At 41.1% G+C, this 23552-nt stretch overlaps 2 protein-coding genes across 4 annotated transcripts; both read left to right on the top strand.

The window, feature by feature from the left end:
• Positions 1-3664: 3664 nt before the first annotated feature.
• LOC104453712 (serine carboxypeptidase-like 50) lies at positions 3665-5690 on the top strand. The gene has a single exon (XM_010068319.3). It carries the CDS (start codon positions 4048-4050, stop codon positions 5452-5454), a length of 1407 nt encoding a protein of 468 aa, XP_010066621.2. The 5' UTR covers positions 3665-4047; the 3' UTR covers positions 5455-5690.
• Positions 5691-6601: 911 nt separating this feature from the next.
• LOC104453713 (ATP-dependent DNA helicase homolog RECG, chloroplastic) lies at positions 6602-20033 on the top strand. Of its 3 annotated transcripts, XR_005553035.1 has the most exons (16): positions 6602-6741; positions 7175-7980; positions 8077-8189; positions 8976-9210; positions 9766-9929; positions 10164-10245; positions 11308-11397; positions 12107-12340; positions 12638-12709; positions 12846-12995; positions 13081-13224; positions 14775-14933; positions 16699-16782; positions 18108-18680; positions 19062-19361; positions 19554-20033. XR_005553035.1 is itself a non-coding variant. In XM_039317127.1 (15 exons), exons 2-15 carry the CDS (start codon positions 7264-7266, stop codon positions 19152-19154), a joined length of 2910 nt encoding a protein of 969 aa, XP_039173061.1. In that variant the 5' UTR covers positions 6602-6741; positions 7175-7263; the 3' UTR covers positions 19155-19923. The 3 variants fall into 3 exon arrangements, 2 of the variants coding, with proteins under 2 accessions (XP_039173061.1, XP_039173062.1); XM_039317127.1 differs by having other exon boundaries at positions 19062-19923; XM_039317128.1 differs by lacking the exon at positions 6602-6741 and having other exon boundaries at positions 7826-7999; positions 19062-19923.
• The last annotated feature ends 3519 nt before the right edge of the window (positions 20034-23552 follow it).

Raw genomic sequence — 23552 nt, forward strand, 5'->3', positions numbered from 1 at the left:
AATCTTTTATCTTAAATTAACTGCAAACCAAAAAAAAAAAAAATGGGAAAAGGAGAGAAACAAAATGGGTGCGACAGAATCTCTCCAAGCAAGGCCCCTCCCCCCCAGATTCTACTCATTTTCCATTTTATGTTTTCGGATTCCCTTTTTTTTTCCTTCTTCTTCTTCTTCTTTTTTTGGCCTTTTGGCCACTTTCTGGTCTTTTTTTCCTTTCTACTTGTCCTTTTTTCCCAGCCGTGATTTTTCTTTTTCCCTTTTCGATTTTCTCTAATCTTCTGTCGTTTATCCCTTATTTTGGTCCCTATAATTGATGATTTCCTTTTCTATTATATTATGTCGCATGCAATTTGTCCGACGAAAAGAAAAGGAAGATAGTGCATATTTTTATCATGAATACTAAGTATCCCGTACAATTTGACAAAATTAGATTGTCACACATAACAATATTTTAATGGCTAATCATTTTAAATAATACAAACGATCACGTTTCGAAAAATATTTTTTAAATCATATATATTTTTTGTGAAATAAACGGAGCCTAATATGGACGATAAATGATTACCCATAAAAAATGGAGTGTTACTTAATGGAGTAGTGAAAGATAATATAAAGTCAAATTATATTCATTAATTTGTCTATAAGCGTTGTTTTTCTGCGTGTTGGAGGTAATTATGGAAATCCCAAGAAGTGAGGCCAAAAAAAGATTATAGTTATATGTTAGATAGATTTACGAATTTAGTTAGAAGTAGAAAGTCGTCTCTAACGGGAAATTATCGAATATATTAAAAAAATAAGCCCTGGAAATGGACCGGAGGAGGGCAAAGCTGGTGGAGATAAATGGATAACTCCGCCAAGAAAGCGGGACGTGATCGGGGCCCCGTATGTATTTTAGTCATAAAAAAATACGATACTATAATAGAAGGAAGTGTACTTATTTCAATGTCAACATTTAATGACAAAAAAAAAATGTCAACATTTTAATATCCATATAATTTATTTTATCTATCAGTCTAATCTATACAAAAGCGCACGCGCACGCGCATGCGCATATGTATAATATATATATATATATATAAATCAAAATACCATTTTGTGTCACTTTCTATTCCTTCACATAATAACGACTACCCAAGAATATTCATTTAGGCCTAAACCTAGTATTTGAATGTTAACTCTATTATAAACTTTCTAATTTTGCCAATACATTTTAAAATCTTTTCGCGAAATTTCAATACGGTCTTTATGGTTAATTAATGCTGGAATACGTTGACACGGCAATTTGCGTATTATGTCAGTTTGATTATTGTTTTCTATGTCAGCATGCCACGTAACACGATTAGCGATAATTGGACGTTGATTTAGCAATCTTCAGCAATAACTAGCCACAAAAAGGATTGTATTGGAATTTTATGTAAATTTATAGAGTTAGATTGGCAAAATTGAGAAGTTTAAATCTAAATTGAAATTTATATAGTAGAAAGAGTGTAAGAGCAACATGCATGCCCATAGAGTGTGCTTGGCCTCGCCTGATTTTCTACTCAAGAAATTATTAACCTTTTCCTTTTACTGAGATAGCTCTCAATGTATTATTTTTATTTTGTCATATGTATCCAACTTTAAGCTCTCACAACGTGCGCTCATCACTAGTTTCATTATATTTAGAATATACAAAAGGTAAAAACTACCGTTCCCATTCATTTCATCAAAGCAAACATCCACTTAATTATCCAACATATAAAATTTAATCATCAAATTTACCCATCGAAAATGTTAAAAAAGTGTCCGCGAGGCAATTATTAAGACTCATTAAATTGCTTTGGAAATTCAAAATTTATCGTGTGAAGTAGGTGGCTTTGTTAAAATGTGCAATTCTTCGAATTTCAAAAAATTTCGAAAATTGTCATTTCCACTCTTAGTTAACTTGTCTAGTGACCAAAAAGCATGCATCAATAAAATCAATTACACATCTAATATGCCCGTTGTATTCACTCAATTAGATAAATACGTAATCAATTTCATCATATACCGAGATCCACTCCAGCTCTTCACGAGAGATATTTTCGCATGTATAACGACAAGGATACATGTAAATAGTGCCTCAAGAGGCGGAGATTTTAGGATATATATGCTCACTACAAACATTAAGCTTTCAAAATATGAATTGTGATGGCAAAGAGGGTTTACGATCTTTTGTCAATGTTGAGTGAGGGGGTGGTGATGATTGATAGTCTCCAAGGGGCGATGGCTCTATTGCCCAATCACTCTCTTAGTCTCTCAATTTTATTTTATTTTTGTTCATTTTGGCGTAACAAATCTAGATTAAAAGAAACAACTAGAGGTGATCAATAGCTGCCAAACCCGCTCTTGCATCGGAGGTAAATGGATGGATTGGAACAATACTCTCACACGTGTGAAAAAGCCCGACCCACCGTCTTTAGCCCAAGCCCAATCCGGTTTGAAAATTACTAAATAAATTTTAAGCAATAAAAATGTTGGAGCAACATATTAGGCTTGACCTAAACCCCTAACACCGAGAAAATATCGAGTATGTCTTCTGTGCCACCGTGGCAAACAAGAAGTCCGGAACGCGACTCCTGTCGCACGTGGACCCAAATTGTTAAGTCAAAGCTCCTCTCCTCTTTCTCTCTCTTCTCTTTGCACTCTCTCTCTCTCTCTCTCCTGTCTCCCCTTCACGCTCTCCATCTTCTCTCTCCTCTCTCCCCTACCCGCTCTCTCACCCGACTCTCTCTCTCTCTCTCTCTCTTCGCCACCCCCTCTCAACAGAGCCCTCGTTTGACCAACGAACCGCCGTGGCCGACCGACGAACTTCGCAACGGCGGAGGTGGAGGCTGCGCGGTGTTTCGTCAGACGAGGATTCGGTCATGACTCGGGGAGAGAGAGAGAGCAGTCAGAAGGGGGCAGCGATTCAGTGACGGCAGAGCCGGAGAGGCGGCATGTGGCTTGTCTGACGAACCACGGCGCGGTTCTGCCTCCAGGTTGCCTCCGCCGTCGCGAAGTTCGTCGGTCGGGCACGGTGGCTCCTCCAACAAACCATCATGCGGCCTCCACCTCCGCTTCGAAAGGCCGCCTCCACCGTCACGAAGTTTGTCGGTCGGCCGCGGTGGTTCGTCGATCGGACGAGGGGGCAGCGAAGACACCTGCAGAGGAGAGAAGAGAGGAGAGAGAGAGCGCATGCAGGGGAGGTAGAAGAGAGAGAGAGAGAGAGAGAGCGTGCAGAAAGAAGAGAAAGAAAAAGGGGAAAGAAGAGAGAGGAGCTTTCAATGACGTGACAATTTGGGTCCCACACGTGTCGTGTTCTTCATGGCTTTCTTGTTTGCCATATTTTCTCAATGAAAACCTCCTCTTCAAGCTAGGAAATTTTCAAACTTTACCAACTTACTTCACCCATTTTCCTTAATATTCAGTCCGCTAGCTCAATCAAAGGCAACCAAAAACCTATCATTTCATTCAAAAAAATCTAATGACCAAAGTAAACAAGAATATCTTAAAATCGTTTTATATTCGACTTATTAAACTCGGGCTCGAATAGCTAGGTTTCGTACCAGGTACGAGCTTTTATAAGAAAATTAATACTCTTTCATGCTCGAATTGAGTTTAGAGTATCGAGCTTCGAAGTCTAGTCAAATTTGAGCCTGACTGCACCCCTATCTCGAGCAAAGCAGCATGGGATCCACTCGAATGGCCATCGGCTCGGCATCCGGATGGAGCGGACGTGCACCGGACCATCGTCCCGATTAATATTCCCGGGGCCAAGGAATCGAATCAAGGCGAGGACGAGGAAGAAAACGAGCATCGAGGTTTTAATTTTTTCCAGCGCCCGCCAGTAAAAGCCAGCCACAAAAAAGAATCCGCACATGAATCCGGACAAGTCTCCCCCACCGAAAAAGACAACTTTGCAGTCAGACACCACCAGCAAATCGGTCGTTCTCTTCTCCTCCGTCGGTTCTCAATAATGTCCTTGACTCCTCGTTCTTATCCCACGGAACAGAGCCGACCGACGACGCTCGCTGCGACCGGGGAATCTCGATGGCGTCGTCAGCAGCAGCTCCTCCTCCGCTCAAGCAGCTCTTGCTCTTCTTCCTCCTCTTGCTCTCCTTCGTCGCTCGCATTCCCGTTTCGAGTCCCGCCGCCGCCGCCGCCGCCGCGGAGCCCGTCCTCCCGGAAGAGTCGCTGCCCGCGAGATCCGGCTACCTCCCGGTGAGCCCCACCTCCGATTCGGCCATCTTCTACGCTTTCTACGAAGCCCAGCGACCCACCACGCCGCCCTCGCAGACCCCGCTCCTGATCTGGCTCCAGGGCGGCCCCGGCTGCTCCTCCATGACCGGGAACTTCTACGAGCTCGGACCCTGGCGCGTCAGCTCGGTCGCGCATAACGCCGAGCGCCTGGTGGTCGAGCCCAACCCCGGCGCTTGGAACCGCTTGTTCGGCCTCCTCTTCCTCGACAACCCCATCGGCGTCGGGTTCAGCGTCGCCGCCTCCCCCGAGGAGATCCCGCGGGACCAGTTCACCGTCGCGAAGCACCTCTTCGCGGCGATAACCGCGTTCGTCGAGCTCGACGGCGCTTTCAAATCCCGCCCCATTTACGTCACCGGCGAGAGCTACGCGGGGAAGTACGTCCCCGCGATTGGGTACTACTCGCTGAAGTGGAATGCGGAGCTGCCGCCGTCGCAGCGCCTGAATCTGGCGGGGGTCGCCATAGGCAACGGCCTGACGGACCCGGTGACCCAGGTGGCGACGCACGCCGTGAACGCCTACTTCTCCGGCCTGATCAACGAGAGGCAAAAATCCGAGCTCGAGAAAGCCCAGGGGGAAGCCGTCAAGCTCACCGAGATGGGGAATTGGAGCCAAGCGACGGCCGCCCGAACCGGGGTGCTGAGGCTCCTGCAGAACATGACGGGACTGGCCACGCTGTACGACTTCACTCGGAAAGTGCCGTACAACACCCAGTGGGTGACCCGCCTCCTGCAGCAGCCGGAGGCGAAGCGGGCGCTGAAGGCCAACGAGTCGATCGTCTTCGACGAGTGCAGCGCCGCGGTCGGGGCGGTGCTGCACGACGACGTGATGAAGAGCGTGAAGTACATGGTGGAGCACCTGGTGGAGAACAGCCGGGTGCTGCTGTACCAGGGCCACTCCGACCTGAGGGACGGCGTGGTCTCGGTCGAGGCGTGGGTGAAGACGATGCGGTGGGGAGGGATCGACGAGTTCCTGTCCGCGGAGCGGAAGGTGTGGCGGGTGAACGGGGCGCTGGCCGGGTACGTGCAGAGGTCCGGGAGCCTGAGCCAGGCCGTGGTCCTCGGGGCCGGCCACCTCGTGCCCACCGACCAGCCGTTGAGCGCTCAGGTCATGATCGAGGACTGGGTTCTGGAGAAGGGCTTATTCGCCGATTCGAAGGAAGATGAGCGTCCGGCGAGAAGGCATCGCTTGGCAATTTGATTGGATTCGTCGTCATCCTTGCTTGTTGTTGTTGCTGTTGTGCCCCTTGTATGAATCGTTTTTTTTTCTCGGAAAAGGCCTGAAAGATGATGGGCAGGATGTTGGAGTCCAAGAAGATGGGATTGCTGATTATTAGAATAAATTCCACTGGTTTACTCATGCTGAATTCGGATATATAAAATTGAATTTTGGCAAACTTTTTTCCCCATTTTTTGGGGTGAGAGTTTGTTTAGTAAGAACACGTGTTAACATAATTTGAAATTTGAAATCAGATGCATTCTCAAAGAGTTGCTTCCTTCAAAATCAGAATATGTTTGTCATATCCAAAGTACGATTAATGACACTTGGCATATTGTCGTCATATATTTTTCAACAACTTTATCATAAAATTCTGTCACGGAAACAGAGCTTTGTAGTTTCCGTTGTAACTTGCTCGGAAGGAATAACCTAAACAAGAGGATGTGACTCTTGACTAGTCTTTAGCTCCATATAATCCAACATTGCATAATTGTTTTTTGGGACTCGACTTGATTTTTTTCTCAGTTAAGAATTGTCTAGAGCGCAATTACAAGCAAACAACATGATTTCAAATTCCAAATTAAGTATATAGTCATTTGTAACTTCAACCCTCTTATAATTGAAACTTGAAACTTGTTTCTTCAAATAATGAGCTTCCACCCTCGACTTCATCTCCAAACTTCGTAAATTCTCATGAAATCGAAATAAAGACAATTACAAACAATTAGATGTGAGCAGTTTTAAGTGATTGGATTAATTCAATCCAATTACATAATAACGGATTCTAACAACCCAGGGGATGCACATTGCCTGAGCCTTGAGGGGGAGTGGGCTCTTCTGCTACTGCAAAGTTGTGATGGAAACTCTCACGGAGGTTCAAGAAAAGTAATCAAATGCTTAATTTTCTTCCAATAGGACATGCTTTTCTCTTTATACAGTACGCAAAATTCAATAAACGATAAGTGTTTAAAGTAAAAGCGAGATCCATTTTCTCGAATACATAGGTGCCATAATTATAACAAAATGTGGAGGAGCTTAAAATTACAAATATTCTCTTTTACTTTTCCAAACTCATTTCGATGCAAAAAGCCACGGACAGTTTTCTTTACAATTTCTGCAAATTTAAAGTCGAAACATTTTAGGGGAGGGGGGAAAATATCAAACGCTCGCGATCTTTTCGAGCACTTTCGAGCTCCCACTGCACAACCGCGACTCATCTCTCTCTCCCTCCTCTGCAACGGACCGGGAGAACTCGCGAACGGAACGCTCGTAAGCCATCACTTCCCTTCTTCTTCTTCTTCTTCGAAAATCGCCGTTCTTCTTCGTTCCCTGCAACTTCCGCTGGCATTGCTCTGCTCTTCCGCCGGTTTCCGACGAGACGAGCTGGCGGTTCCATTCGGTTCGGTCCGATTGAGCTCGCGGAACTCGAGCGACGGAACGTCGCGCGGCTGTTCGACTGAGAGTTCGCGTCTTTTTCCTCGCTTCTGCCCCCGGCGTTCCCCGCCGTTTCGATGCCGTTTTGCTCTTCGAGCCGCGGCTGGCCGTGTGGACGTCGGCGACGGAGCTGATTTTTTTGTTTTCGAATCGCGATTAGTTTCGCTTGATTTCGAGTGCAGCGATTGTTTTGCCGTCGTCGCGTGTCGCGCCCTTCCTTGGCTTCTGCTGATTAATTAGAGCCCCTGCGGCTATATGTTTGCGCCAGATGCGTCGTGTCGACCGCGAGATTCCGCCGGAAGTACTTGCGCGGGCCCGTAGATTCGATTGTTATGCGGCGACCTCCGTTTCTCTTAGATGAGAATCCAGCGGCTGCTCGTGAACTTGTGCGGCGGCCTTCCCGGACAGCTTGTCATGGATCATCTCGCTCTGCAGCCGCCTCATGCTGGGATCGTGTCCCGCTACTTGCACCGGCTGCATTCGTGCCACCGTAGCTGCATTTATGTTCCAGGCCGCCGTTTGAGTTCTCGGGTTGTTGTAGCATGTGGCGACGGTGGAATTCACGATCTCATTGAGGATGATTGGGATGGGAAGGATTCCGGTGCAAATCTCGAGGATGAATTTGATCCCTTCTCGGTGTGCAAGAAATACCCGTCCATCATCATCGGCAGTTCGCCGACGATAGAGCTGTATGACGGGACGACATCTTTCTCTTCTGCAGCAACCCAAAGTTGCTGGGGATTTCCCCCCGCTGCTGTCGATGCGGATTGGGGTGTTCCTAATAGACTCTGCAATGCATGGTCCTCGTTGTCTGTCTCTCTCGAAGAGGAAAAGTCTTCATCACAATTGCCAATGGAAGAAAGCGTTGCAAGTTTGCTACCTGATGAGCCCATGCCTGTGGAAATTGGAAGTTTGGATAGCTCAGTAGTTGAGGAGGAATCTTTGGATGAAGTGGATGCTGAATCAGATTCAGTTGCTGCATTGGTTGAGATGATTCTCGACAGACCGATCAGTTCCTTACCTGGATTGACTAAGAGGCAGCGCCATCTACTAGAAAAGAATGACTTTCACACGGTGTGCCCCTCAAGATCATGTAAAATTTGATTTTCTTCTAGCTTTTATTCACGAAATGAAGCATGCATTTTCACTGCTCTTTTTGTTTCCTTGTAGATACGAAAACTGCTAAACCATTTTCCGAGGACTTATGCTGATCTTCAGAATGCACATTTTGGAATTCAGGATGGACAATACTTGATCTCAGTTGGCAGGATTTTGTCCTCCAGGTAATTCCATTTTTTCATCATTTTGTGGCCTATTGACATAGGCGTTCTAGGCGCTAGTCCAGTTTTTCTGATGAGGGAAGTGATGATGCGCATTTTGCCATCTGGCTGAGTAATTTTCACTTTTAAGTGTTGTGCATCAACACATTTGATGAAAATGATCGTATCATTTGCAATCAATCTAGCCATGAAATGTGGATAGCTGCATATAAGTGTTTCGTTCAACCCTTAATGGGGAAAAATGGAAGATGGGGAACTTAATTAGAAATTTTTGTGATTAATGGGACAGAAGATACTGGCTTCAGTCCGATTTCTGTTGGCAATTCTTGCAAATAGTGCAAGCATGTTGGCCTTTTATGTACTACTGAAATCAGTTTATCAGCTGACGAAATCTGTTGTTGATTTGTGATCATCCACTCTGTATTTTCTTTACTACTAGTTTTTGTAGTTTTCTGGAGTTTCCTGACTAAAGTTTTGGCTACTGCAACTGCTCTATTATTGTTTTTTACCTGGAGCGAGGATATAAATATGTCTGACGATATTATACACATTTTTCTTGCTGTTCTTGTTAACATTATCATTCTGTAAAACTTGAATGCATGTGGCTCCAGCAGTTAAATATGTTGAAACCCCCTTTCTACTAATTTGTACTTGCTCCTCTCCTTTTTTCGGGATCTATAGCAGCCTCGGCTGTCAGTATTTTTCTTTTGAAAGATTGCATTGGCTATTTAATTTTTGAAATAGGATAAGGATGTTTTTATATGACTAAGCCTTACCCATTCTCCACAGAGGAATCAGAGCAGGCTCTTCATTTTCATTTCTAGAGGTGGTTGTAAGTTGTCAGATCGCTGATGATAAATCAACTTGGGAGCATATGAATGGTGATCTAGATGAGAAGGAGAAAAAGACAATCTATCTGCATCTGAAGAAATTCTTTCGTGGTACTCGTTTTACTAGTCAATCTTTTCTAAGAATCCTTCAGGAGAAGCACAGAGTTGGGGACATTGTGTGTGTTAGTGGCAAGGTTAGTATACGCATAAATGTTTTGATTTTGCAATCTGAGAATCTAAAAATTCATTTTGGAAAACGTTGGTTCTTCATTTTTCCAATTAGTTTGGCTGTTTTCTCAAATTGTGCAGTACACTTCATATTTGTTTACCAATAGAGATGGTGAATTTCATGAATTTGCATTGCTGAAGCTATATGTTGTCAATGTTTTAAATCTTTGAAAGACAGTCATGCATCCTAGTTTTGGTCATTTTGCCTTGTGATAAATTGCATACACTCTTCAGCCTCTTCTTTTCTAGCTTTTATTTGATAGATAGGTGGATGGAATAATAATCTGCATTTTCCGACAAGTGTGTTGCCAGGAAAAATAATCTGCATATTCTTGCAACTGTAATGCCAAATCCATTTTGCTTGTCTTGAACTTCTGTTTTTCCTCCCTCATTTGTTCTTGAACAAAAACTTCTATTTGAATTCGTGTCTGAAGATATTTTTAGATGGTAACATATCTCGAGAACAGAATAATAAGTTGTTTCTTGTCTAGAAATTTTGAGCAGCACTTTTCTCCGTTTAGGTAAAATCTATGAGTTCTGAAGATCATTATGAAATTAGAGAATATAATATTGACGTGCTTGAAGATGAAGAGGACTCCTCTCTCTGCACTGCTGGGAGGCCATACCCTATATACCCTTCAAAAGGTGGCTTAAACCCTACCTTTATTAGGGATGTTATTCAAAGGTGAGTTCTTCCTAAAATGTCATTGCTCAATACTGGATTTCATCACGCACTTCTACTTGCATAGAACCATCTTTTCTTCTTCCCTATATATTACTCTGTCTGCATTGCTATTTAGACAAAACCAGTCTCTGTAAATGGACATATCCCCTGTATTATCACAGTAATATACAATTTTGCTCTATCTGTGTGCATAATCTTATATGCATCTTGTGTATGCAACTTTTATTGTGCCAGAGCTTTGCAAACCTTGTCTTTTGGTGTGGATCCTATTCCAAAAGATGTCACTCAGGAACTTGGAATTTTAGGTCTTCGTGATGTAAGTGGTTTGTCCTTTTCGTTTGCTTCATTTCCAGAGATTTTTTCTTACCTCAAACATACATTTTCTAACTTTTGAGTGTGCGGTTAATCTACTAATAAGAATCTTCGTAACTCCATCCCTTGCCATTAGTAAATAATAAAATAAATAAAGGATCTGGGACAAAAAGATTTAGCGACAGCTAGGTTATTTATGCTGCATGTTAGTGGATAGCTGATATGTTGCCACATAGGCCTTGACCTGTATGCCATCTACATCCTTGCCATTTAGTGGCTGGAACTCCCTCTTCTAAGAACTGGCTTGTCTTCACTTGGATTGATTTGGGACAAGTTGAGCCTCTGTAGGTAGATAGGCTTCTTTTCAATTACTAACTAATGTGAGACCATCTCAGTAAAGGGAAAGCCTCTAAATAACCTGTTCTTGTTCTGTTTCTTTCTTATTCTCTGTTTTACAATTATTCGTGCATTTGAGGTTCACCTTAGTGCACCCTGAACAATTTATCTTCCCAATAAGTAAATTGGTCTATCATGCATCAGAAATTTCAACCTTATTGAAGAGTGCTTTTGATGTTATGTCTGAATTTATGTTAGATTAAAAAGAGTGCCTATAAGATGGATTTCTGGTTGATCTTGTATGTCAGAATTATGCTGGCCCAAAGTTAACCTGACAACAATATCTGATCTGATGTACTTAAAAAAGGGGCGGATAAACTCAAGAGGAAGTGCTTCTAAAAGATGCTACTAAGAAAATGGGTCTAACAGTAAAAAAGGGGAAAAAGGGTAGTGATTTGCTTGAAGTCTTGGATGTTGACTTTATATTACTCTTTTTATACGGAGATGGACATCCAAACTCTCCACAAAGAGTTAATTTTGTCATTTTTATTGAGAAAGTTGAGGTAAGGGAATGGGATTTAAGATGAGAAAAGATGACCTTAATACTGTAGTATGTCATCTGGTAATATGACGGCATTGCCAGAAATTTAAGTCTTGCAATGCTTCCATGAAGGTGTTCATCTGGAGCATTTTATCTACTATCATTTATTGGTTTTCTTGTAATACACAGGCATACATGGGAATTCACCAGCCAAAGAATATATATGAGGCTGATTCAGCTCGCAAAAGGCTGATATTCGATGAGTTTTTTTACCTGCAGGTAAAAGAGCTCTTTTGCGTATGCTTTTATGAACAAAAGATGACTATTCCTGTTCTTGCTTAGTTTTAAAATCTCAAGATCTTCTCTGAAAGAACTGATATGAGAATATTGTCAGGACTTTATGTACTTAGGTTGATTTGTCATATGAGGAGATTAGAGTGGGCATTGGCTTTTCTTGGGAGCACTCATTAAACTCCAATTTCGTTTCCATTTCATCCATAATTTACCAGAGAACATCTAGAAAAAGTAATTTCGTGATGCTAGTGGGAGGGGAGAGGAGGCAAATATAGAGTTTGTGGGATCTCAATTTGTATGGCTAGTGCTATAATAATCAGCAGAGTTGTAAGTTTGCATTTTCTATGATCTAAGTCACTCTGGATGTGGGACCAGACAAAAGTTATGGTTAAACTGAAATGCTATATTGGCCTCCTTCAATGCAAAGGATCAGGTGCCCTGAATGATTTCTCAGTCAGAGAGCTTTCTAAATATGGTGTAAGAGGTTATACTGATACAGTTATATGGTGTAATAAGAGCAGGCATCTTTTTAGCATGATCCTCTGCTAATTTGTCCGACAGTTTCAGTGGATTTTTACTTTGGCTCCATTCCTTGCTAAAGATTTTTCTTTTATATTCTGACCACAAGTTATTTATCCATGCACAAATCATGTCCAAACTTAATTTCTTAACCATTAACTGAATCTTCTGACAGTTGGGACGCTTATTCCAAATGCTTGAAGGTCTTGGTACAGAAATAGAGAAAGTTGGGTTGCTGGACAAGTACAGAAAACCTGAAATGAGCTCCACATATGTTAAGGAATGGTCTAGTCTTACCCAAAAGTTTTTGAAGACTCTTCCATATGACCTCACAACTAGTCAGCTAAGTGCTGTTTCCGAGATCATATCAGATCTAAGGAGACCTGTTCCCATGAATAGGCTCTTGCAGGTTAGGTTTTGTATAAACAAACATCATTATGATCTTCACCTTTTCTTATTGTCAATTGGTAATTTTTGTGACCTGTGATTCATCTGAATGATTGTGCACACTCAGATTTCTTGGCTTAGCTAACCATTTTCTGCAATTTAAATTTTTTCTGCATTAAAGTTGGAGTCCCTGTGTTGGTATGCAAGGCCGTTGTATATTTTTGCCATCTGCTGAAGGTCGTTCAAAGTAAAACCCGTAATTGGCATACAGCCTCTACAGTTTAGCTTGCTCATACTCAATTAAAGTGTTCCTTTTCAGGGTGACGTGGGATGTGGCAAAACCGTTGTAGCTTTTTTGGCTTGCATGGAAGTAATTGGCTCAGGATATCAAGTTGGTTCTCCACAATATCTTCTCATGTCAAGATTTTTCTTATCTTTGAATGCGAAACTTTCCTTTTGTAGCCCACCTAAGATGGATTTAGTTTTTAATATAGTTTATGGTTATAGTTTCTCTATCTCATGTCTAGGCAGCTTTCATGGTTCCAACTGAGTTGCTTGCGATCCAGCATCACGAGCACTTGCTTGATTTGCTTGAGAAATTGGACATCGAATCCAGACCTTCTGTTGCTTTGCTTACTGGTGGAACACCTTCAAAACAATCTCGGGTCATTCGTGAGGTATGTATCTGTATGCATTCTCTTCTTTTGTCATTGTTTCCAGTCATGCATTGCTTCCGTTATTGGTATTGCGATTGTTTAACAGGGGCTCCAAACTGGAGAAATATCGATCGTTATTGGAACTCACAGTTTAATAGCCGAGAGGATTGAGTTTTCTGCCTTACGTATTGCTGTGGTGGATGAGCAACATCGGTTTGGTGTGGTTCAAAGGGGGAGGTTTAATAGTAAGGTAAATACATATGTTTACATTGTGAATTAGCTATGCAGAAGCTGTTGCTAGATAGGCAGTTAATTCTCTTTGCCCTGTGTACTGGCCACGCCATGTGTCATTCCCTTCCCTTGACTTGGATAAATTTTTTGCAATAGAACATATTGACTAAAAGTTGATTTCCTTTTCATAGCAGTGATGGGATGTGAAGCTGTACATTTCTTCAGCATCTGATTTTTAGCCTTAGTTATGTTTTATCCTTTGGTTTTTTTTTTTTCTGCTTTTTCTTGAAAGGGGATAATTTTTGCCTTTGGAGGATGACCTCTTAGATTGTCTCCTTTGAAGAATATGCTCTCTTTTGCTTTGGGTGACTGACTGTCGATTCTTCAGCATGGGATTTCTCAGCATAATCATAGATATTCTTTTGCACCAAGCAACATGCCAATATGATCTTCCAACAGAAAAAAATGTGTCAGTTTGTATATGACCAGAGAGTATATATGTGTGGGCAATCATCCAAAATGCGGAAGCCAGAACACCGAGGGAAAAAGGTGTTATAATTAGACGAAAGGTAGCATATTTGAGTTTTGGTGGGAATGGGACTCGTTGTATACTCAGTTGTCTGTGAGAGTTTTAGTTGTTGCATATGTAATATTGGCATTAAATTCTGCCCTTTTTAATTCTCTCTGGTCTGGTTCCTTTCTTCTTTAATGACCTTTTACTGGATACTATAACAAGGCTTTGTTGATGTCTTCTTTGCACGATTGATATTGCTTATGTGCCAAATCAGTGTAATTTATTGAGGGAATGACTCATTTCTCAGTTTTCATCCATCTAAGATCTCTAATGATCTATCTCATAAAATTTGGACCATCAATGGTTTGAACAGTATGATAAATCACGTTATAGAAAATGAAACTATTACCTTTGGACTTTCTCTGAACCAATTATTCTCGGGAATAGGGGCTCCAAATCAGTCAGGATGCTAAACAAATTTGAATCAAAGGTCCATTTCATTTTGATCACTTGATCGGCCTACAAAAGCATCAGAGCTGTGTAAGAAGTACCAGTATTGGGACTAAGCACTCTGAATTGACAATTTCAACCGGTCCAAAAGATCAGTTCTAAGCCATCGAGTAAGGGAAAAAAGCATCTTCCTCTCAGATTGGACTTAGTGCCAAACCGCTTCAGCCAATAGTGAATAATTATCATGACAAGATATTAAATCTCATTTGAAGTTCGATATTTACATTCTGGGATGTGTTTTACCCTAGTTATTGTTTTAAACCAAGAACGTAAGATGTCCATCCTGGCTTCAGACTGATAATTTAAACCCTGAACACTGTGAATTATCTGATGAATTGCATCTTAAGGTTCTGGTTGAAGCTAGAATAGATGGTCAAAGTTTTGGGGAAGATGGAAATTTAAGCTTTTTCTTTATCTATTGCTTGTATAGGAGGAAGTTTTGATCTCAATATCACTCTTCAGTCGGAGACCATTGCCTTTTCTTTCCTTATATCTTTTTCAGTCCTTTTTGAAAAAGAGAGGGTGATCAGATTGCGTTTCTGCAGTTGTATTATAACTCTGTAAGTTCAAGAACTGCTGCAGCTCATCTTGATGATCCTTCCAGAGGTGATGCTAATATGGCCCCTCATGTCCTTGCCATGTCAGCCACTCCAATTCCCAGGACACTTGCTTTAGCATTGTATGGAGATATGTCCATGACACAGGTGGGTCAATATTTGCTTTGTTAAACAAAAGTATCTGCATGTAATACATGGTTCTGTATCATAATCTAACAAATTGATAGACAAATCAATTGATGGTTTTTCCCTGTAATGATATTTTCCTGTATATAGGTAATTAGCAACTGAATGTTTGGTGGCATCTCATAGTTGGTATTTGGGCATTTCCAGTAGTAAAAATGACAGATACTGCAAACTCTCGATGAAGGAAGAGCAGCAGTGCTGTTGAAAGCACTTGAGGCTCTCACCTGATTGTGGTCATTCAGTGGGAAGGGGAATTCCTGGTGACCTGAGCTTAGGCATTGGGTGCAGAGAGGTGTATGGGGGTGATGGGGCTTTATTTAGCTGGATGGAAATATGTATTCTATTGGGCTTTTGTATCCTTGTAGATGCCTTGCTAGAAAAACAAAATTCTTAACATTCAAAATTAGGAAAAAAGAAGCTTGGTGAAGTTTCCTTATATTTTGGTCTGTGTTATCTTAAATGGCAGGCTAGTGAGAAAAAAACCTAGGTTAACTCTATTTTTCATCCTTGAACTTGCACTTTTTCCACTTAAAGCCTTGAATATTAAATTGTCTTCATCAAGTTATTGAACCAACATAAATTATGTAATTAAGTCAGTGTATTTGCATAAATTTTCTAATCAAGTTCCTCAGGCACCAATCCTGGGCAATTCGAGCTGATGTGGTTGTCAGATCATGTTGGAGTATGAGGGGTATTAGAGTTTTTTTCCATTGTGGCTTATTCATGAAGGTAAAGTTTTCCACAGGAACAAATTCAGGTCATTTTCCCTGGTGGGTTTTTTTTTTTTTTTTTTTTTTTTAAACGTCATGCTCCAATATTTTCCAAGGGCCACATCTTGTTCAAATTGATAGAGGAACTTGATTAGAAATTTTTATGCAAGTTCAAGGACTTGATTAGATAAATCAAAAGTTTAGGGACTAGATTGGAAATAGTTGTAATGTTAGAAAGTTACATTCACTTGGAATTTGGACCACATACATTCGTGAAAGGGATAGCATTGGCACTAATACAACATTAGAAATTCCAACACAAAAGCTTAAGCTGATAGGTAGAGAGAAACCACATGAATATAAAGAGTATTTAGGACCCATTGTCAAGCAATGTGGGACAGTACTTCTAATTGTAAGCTCATGGACAAAAAAGAATTTTTTGAAAAAACTACTCCACCCAAGTAAAGGAGATAAAAGCCAAGGCAGGAAGCTTTTTCTAGCCATATTTAATTGTGTATATAAACAAAAGGGGTTGTAATTCTTGGCAATACAGAGTATATGTTTGGGCGCTTAATTAAGCTTCGGGTGTTAATTTTTGGCTGTGAGGGTTCTTAAATATAATGCTTGCCCTTTTTGGGCATGGCAGGTGAGTTTCAGTCTACCTTCTGCTTTTGACAGAGATGTTAGGTGTTGCTAGGATTAAATGCTTGTTTAGGTTGTTCTTATGAGATGGGGTAGACTGGACATTACAATGTTTATTGTTGCTAATATAACATGTTCGTACTCCCATATTGGGGAAGATGACTGCTTTATTTTTCTTGATGAGGGCCTGAGTGAGAAACTCTCCTTGCTGCTCATTTCGCTGCATACTGTTGCTTCAAGAATTTCTCTTTCTTGACGCACTGGTGCTCTTTTTGTCTTGACAAAAATTGTTTGATATTCTACACTTGATTTTCCAGTGCATCTGTCAATGTATGCTTTCTGGCCTAACTGCCATCTTTTGTTTGCTCAAACAGATCACTGACTTGCCTCCTGGAAGAATTCCCGTTGAAACACATGTAATTGAAGGAAATGAACAAGGCTTTCAAGAAATGTATAAGGTGAACATGTCCCCTTGTTTAAGAATCCCGTTTTCGGTAATTTCAGGCAATCATAAAATTACACTTGTTGAGATTACTTCTTCATGTTCAATTGATTGACTTGAAGTCTCTGGTTGTTAGATCACTGTTCTTGTGCTTCATATTTATCGTATCATATTCTATTTCATCAAACGTCATGCTATATATCCCAGTTTTGGTTTCAGGACTTCCACTAGGTTGTTCTATCATTTTCTTTTTTCCTGAGAAGTTGTGGGGAAAGCAAGCTTGTCTTGTCAGGTTAACACATCTTTCACATTGCAAGAGGGAAATGGGAGATCTATGGACTATCATTATGGGCTCTTGTCGTGAAACTGTTTCAACCTTTGAATTACAGTGTGACCTTCTCTTAGAATATTAAACATCACCTCTCAGAAGCCAGGCCAGGGTTATTCTCGCAAAAAAAATGGTTCAAATGTGCTCATTAGTTCATGATCCTTTCTTTCTGTTTCTGACACTGAATTGATGTTTGTATGAGTTTTTGTTCGTTATTTATTTATTTATTTTCATCTCATTTCAATCAAAGTAAGGTCATTCTTATCCGGGAAGAGATCTATGTCTAACTATAGAAGAGCAGACATCTTCTGAGGGTATGTTCTACAATCAAGATCATAAAAACACATGCCAGTTTTGATCCTATTGGCTAGGAAGGAAGAAGCCTAATGTTCGGTTAGCCATTTACTGGGTTGAGAAGGCCGTGCCTGCAATAAATAGTTGTCATTTCCTTTTTATGACCCATCTAGTTACCAAGGTGAAATTGTGAAGACGTTGGCCTCCCCTTTCATGTCGGACTCTGCGTCTGTCAAAGGACAAATTGAATCCGGTGGATTGATCACCTAACAGACAGCATTATCTTTTTGACTATTTGAATGTTCTTCATATCTTTCCTGGTGCCTTGCCTTTTCATTGGTAGAATGGATTGTGGTCTCCTATATATTTGAAGTAATTGATGCTACTTTGCCCACCGGAAGAGGAAGTAATTGGTACTGCTTGTCTAGTGAAATTAGGAGTCATAGTAACGAGGGCATCCAGACTGACTAAATTGATAACTTTTTAGATTTTATAATAATTGAGTAGGTTGAAGCAGGAATTCTTGTGAAGTTTACTAAATCTTTTGCTGGAAGTTTTTTTCTGAAATAAATGGACCAGTTCCTCAACCATAGGGCAAATTGGCTACTTATTTAAATTCATCAGATGAGAAATGCTATTAGGAGGCCGTCCTCATAAAGAAAACACAATGACTTGTGATGAATAACTTACGATGTTATACTGTGCTTCGATTGATGCAGATGATGTTGGATGAGTTAGAAGCAGGAGGGAAGATTTACCTTGTTTATCCAGTAATTGAGCAATCCGAGCAACTGCCTCAGCTTCGTGCAGCTTCTGCTGATCTAGAAGACATTTCTCAACGATTCAAGGATTACAACTGTGGTTTGTTACATGGGAAAATGAAAAGCGACGAGAAAGATGAAGCTTTGCGGCGATTCAGATCAGGTGATACAAATATACTGCTTTCCACACAGGTGATTGAGATTGGTGTGGATGTCCCAGATGCATCAATGATGGTTGTGATGAATGCTGAGCGATTTGGGATGGCTCAGTTACACCAACTCAGAGGACGAGTTGGACGTGGAGTGAGAAAGTCCAGATGTATCCTTTTAGCATCTACTGTCGGTAGCTTGACCCGTTTGAAGGTGCTGGAGAATTCAACTGATGGCTTTCACTTGGCAAATATGGACCTTCTCTTGCGTGGACCTGGTGATTTGCTTGGTAAGAGACAGTCAGGACACCTTCCAGAATTTCCCATTGCCAGACTTGAAATAGATGGGAATATTTTGCAAGATGCACATCATGCTGTATTGGTAAGTATCTACTCAAAAAAATCTAGTGGAAATTTTTATATCTACTTTATCAGATATGATGTCAAGTTACCATGGCGAGGTTGGTTGGTGCATGAAATTTGATTTCGTTTGCATCAAGCCAGAGATGCATCTCTTCCTAGTCACATGGAATATTTGGTTGAAATATGGCTTTGTTGGTGTCTTTATCCCTTTCCACCTTGTTATTGTCCTTATTTTGTTGGGACGAGGCTATTAGGTTCCTTTCACTTTGTGAAGGCCTGTCTTATATCCATTCTCTTGGGCAAATGTCTGAGATGTAGCTTGCTTAAGTGTCTGTCAGAGTTCTTTTCAACACTCAATTGAGAAAGTTTCTCATAAGCCCTGGTTTTTCTTGATGTGCAGAAAGTTTTGGGTTCTTCGCATGACCTGGAGCGTTACCCAGGGCTAAAGGTAGAGCTTAGCATGCGTCAACCACTATGCCCTCTTGGAGATTGAGCTTTGAACCCGAAGATGCCTAAGGCACAAAATGATCAAATTCATTTGCAAGATGGAGCTCCAGAGATCTGGCAGGACTTATTTTTCAACAAGTTCTCAAACTGGGTTTTGTAGAGCTCGCACTCAGTGTACATAACCTTCTTTTGTGGCTGTCATGGTATGCATGTGGCAGTTAATGCCAGAAGTTGAAAGGTTCATGCTTTCTGGGTGAGTGGTTCACCCTTTTCCCTTTTAACCTTTTAAGAGTAGGAGCTTACGGAATATTTGTACAGTCTCCGTGATGTAAGCTGAAACAATAGGTGCATGGGCCTCAGGTCACTTCTTTTAGTGCATAGCTACTCTGATCTATCTCATGGTTGTTGACTATACTGTTTTGCTTGATTGTTGCCATTGTTCTAGAATGACAGGCATGATCATTGGAGCGATCATCGCACTTGACTCTTGTACATACTGGAAGGATTTGATGTCATTTATAACCAAAGATTTTGTCATGGAAGAAGCATTCTCGTGAGACTTAGACAAAATACTACAGGAAAGCCTCGAATGCAGAAGATCTTTTCATCAATCAATCAAGCTACAAGTAAGGAAGGAAGTGCTACTGTAAAGTAATTGAGATAGGATGCGCCGCTGGAGAGCTAATGGCTCGTAATGTCTTCAATCTCCAACGTTTTTTGTTTTTTTTAATAAATTTTGTCCTGACTGAAAGTGTTACGCAGCTGATTATGCCTTTTTTGGGTTACCGTATCTGTGGAAGTTCTCACCTACTCATGTTCTTAGTTGTCGTGAGATTGATTTTGGAAGGGTTCAATTCCTACTGCATAGCAATCAAAAACTGATGAAATCTGGAGGTTGGAGAGGAGGAAAAAGGAACTGATGAAATCTGAGGACTGAATTGGGTAGGGGATAAACATGTCGCATAAATTTTTGCTTTTTGGTTGCACAAGTGGATGTCATGGTGACGTGTAAGAAGGAACTAGCAAGAATATCATGTGCAGCAGCTACCTAAGTTTATGTGACGCGGATAATATAATCTCCTCTTACCAAATTAATTACGTGTAATATGAAGAAATACAAACTGAGGTAATACCGTCTCTGAAGGTTGTAGTGCAATTTTCTATGGGGGTGGTTGGGAAGACCACTGCCCAGAACACAACACCTTTCAGGCCCATTCTTAGGCCATGTTTTAAGGAGGAAAAAGGGGGAAATCCCATTCAATGAAGTGATCACATGCAGGTCGAGGAAACTATGGGAGACATGAGGGGATAGTCGGTGCCAGATGAGGAAGGGAATTGCTTGTACAAAAGAGGGGTTGTCCAACAACTGGATCGTGACTGATGGATATGCACCTCCCAGAACGGTTTACTTGGGGACTTCAAAGAGGGAAGGAAAAAAACAAAAGGACAAGACACTGCACTTTTCTAAAAAGAAATGAAGAGGGGAATGGAATTAGAGCCTAAGAAAAGAAAAGATGGGTAAGTCTAAACTTGACTCAATAATACATTGTGCACCGACCTTACATCCCCTTTCCAGCATCTCAAACGGTCTGTTAATAGAACCTGGCGTGGCTCGATTCTAGTAGATTTGAGTTGGCTTGCCCCTCTTTTGTTGCTACTGAACTTAATTGGCTAAGATAAAATAGCTAAAGTCCAGCAAGCAACTATACATTTTGAGCATCACGACGCGTGAGCAGATCATTGACAAGATATAGATTCTTCTCTCTTTTTGGCCAAGAAGTGGGTAATAAGCAAGTGGGTTAGAGAGAGAGAGAGAGAGAGAGAGAGAGAAAGAGAGCTCACTCTTGACAGTAAATTAGAGATTTCAAACTATATTAAAGCCATAATGCTGCTTTTTGTGCTTTTCGCCCAAATTGGAAGACACCTTGCCCTTGGATGCATGTTTGGCAGCCTCATTATTGCACCCGTCAAGATATTATAGCACGACCACAATACATCGATAAAAAGTTTTGTTTCAGATCCAAATGAATCGAGTCACCTCAGAAAATAATATATTACATCCAACCGATACCTTCAAGGGTACATGCGACACCATGCATGATGTCATCCGACAGGGGCGAGTAGGGGCGAGTAGGGGCGAGTAGGGACAATTTACGAGGCTTAGTTATCCAATATTATAGGCCGAAAGTCCGGCGACCTTGATAGTTTATCCAACTTGTGGAAGATGAAAATGAAATTTCTTAATTCGAGAACGCCATTAAGGTCGGAATGACCAGCTTCCACCGCATCCCTTGGGCTTGTCTTGGACCACACAGTTAAAGTAATCGAATCGAACAAATAAGCTTAATGTTTCCATCATGGTTCACATGCAATGCCACTTAAATAACATATGATAGATGGGGGGAATTTACACAAACTAGGCTGATCATCATGCTTGTAGGAAAGGAAAAAACAGGGGAGTTATTCCATGATTGAGTTGTCAAAGAAGAAAGAAACCAAAAGCGTGCCTCCAATCTCTTCGCCTTGTCTGTGAGTGGAGACAAAGGTGCAATTATAATAGGCACCCTACTTTCCTCGATGAACGATGCGCAATTATGCTTGAGCCTTATAAAGGGAGACAGAAAATTCGGCAATCTATGGAATGCTGATTGTCTTCCTCGCTTTCCCATAATCTTCACCACTTTTTTTTTCTAACTGCGCCTTCGCGCTCACGTTTAGACCACATATAACACGACACGTCGGTTGTGAACGATTAATCATCGGAGTTTTTTTGGTACTTTTGAATAATGGATGGAAACTTGTGATCGGCATAGATCAATGGACTGGTTTGAAAAACCTCGACGCGGATGGATTGTCTAGTCATTGCACAAAACGGGTAAAGAGAATGAGATCTAGGAGGAAATAACATATGCGCAGGGTAAAGTATTTGAAAAACTTATTGTAATTGTGTCAATTGAATTATAAATCTTTCAATTGTATTAATTGAGTTCTAAACATTTTTACATTTTACCAATTTAATCGTTTTAGTTAATTTTGCTTGGAAATCACTATGTGAACATTAGTTGTCTTATATGGTATGCCGAGCGCCAACATTGATAATTTTTGAATAATTTTTAATTTTTTTTATATTTCTTTGTTTTTGCTTTTATGTTCTTTACTTTTAATTTTTTTTTTTTTTTTTTTCCTTTTATTTTGACCGGCCACTAGTAGCTCTCACTAGCCTCGGCCAAATCCTCCTCAGCCAAAAGGAAAGGGGAGAAAGGAAAAATAATAATTAAAGAATTAGAAAAATTATTTACGATAGCGTTAGTTATGTTACGTAAGATGACCGACGTCTATACGATTTCCGAATTAATTAAAAGGACTCAATTAACAAATTGTAAAAAAATTATGATTAAATTCATATAATTGCAATAGGTTGAACATAAGAGGAACGATTACAAGTTGCTCGATCGCCAAGCCACCTCTACTTGATAAGAAAGACGGTTATTGATGCCCCAAATGGGAGGGACCGTCCAAGATCCCTAGCGCGACCCCTCGACTCAGTTTCGTCACCTCGAACTCGATCCGACCAAGTACCATTTCAAGAACTCCTCCCAAACTTTTCAAAGAGGTAATCACCGAACATGGGATGATGATGATGATGATGATCTCGCATTGTATGCGCACACGATTTGATTTTGAGCCCTCCCTTGTTTTATTAGATCCGTAAGAATGCGATCCGAGTGTGTTCGGGAATTTTAACCCCTCCCCTCCCCTCTCCTCTTTTCAAAAGCAGGCTGTCTCGTCGTTGAAAAGCACACCTTAATGATATCAAAATAGTAATCCATAGAAAAAAAGAGAGACGTCGATTTCTTTCCTCTTTTTTTTTTTATTATTAATTTTGGGTCGGAAAAAAAAAGAAAAAGATAGAGATGTTGATTTCGCAAAAGCGAATGTTTTTGTCGTGCGAAGAGAGAGAGAGAGAGAGAGAGGGTTGGGGCCGACAAGTTTATCCGGTGGGAAGAGGGACGGGGGAAGGGGAAGGAGGGGGGAGGGGCAAAATCAGGAAATTCAGGGGGAAGACAAGCGGACAAGGGGGCCCACCTCGGTTCCCTACCCAATCATCAAGTGCGGTCCCCACACCCCACCCCCACTCTGCTGCCCCCTTTGTTCCTTCCCTTTTGTCCGCTAACCTCATCATCTCCCCCGGGCCCCACGCCCTCCTCCCCCGCCCCGCACGCTTCCCCCACATTTTTATTAAGACAATTTGGGGGAAAAATAAATATACAAAGAACATGTCCGAGTATCTCGAGGAATTTTCTCTCCCGAAGAACGGGATAATAGCATAGATAATTCCTGAATTTTAGTCTAATGTATAATGCTATTCCTAAATTATCAAACATTTGATAGTAATTATGTTTTTGAGAACAATTTATGTTAACTCTTTGAATGCTTCACGAAA

This window comes from Eucalyptus grandis, chromosome 7, assembly GCF_016545825.1.
Source record: "Eucalyptus grandis isolate ANBG69807.140 chromosome 7, ASM1654582v1, whole genome shotgun sequence".
Taxonomy (NCBI): Eukaryota; Viridiplantae; Streptophyta; class Magnoliopsida; order Myrtales; family Myrtaceae; genus Eucalyptus; species Eucalyptus grandis.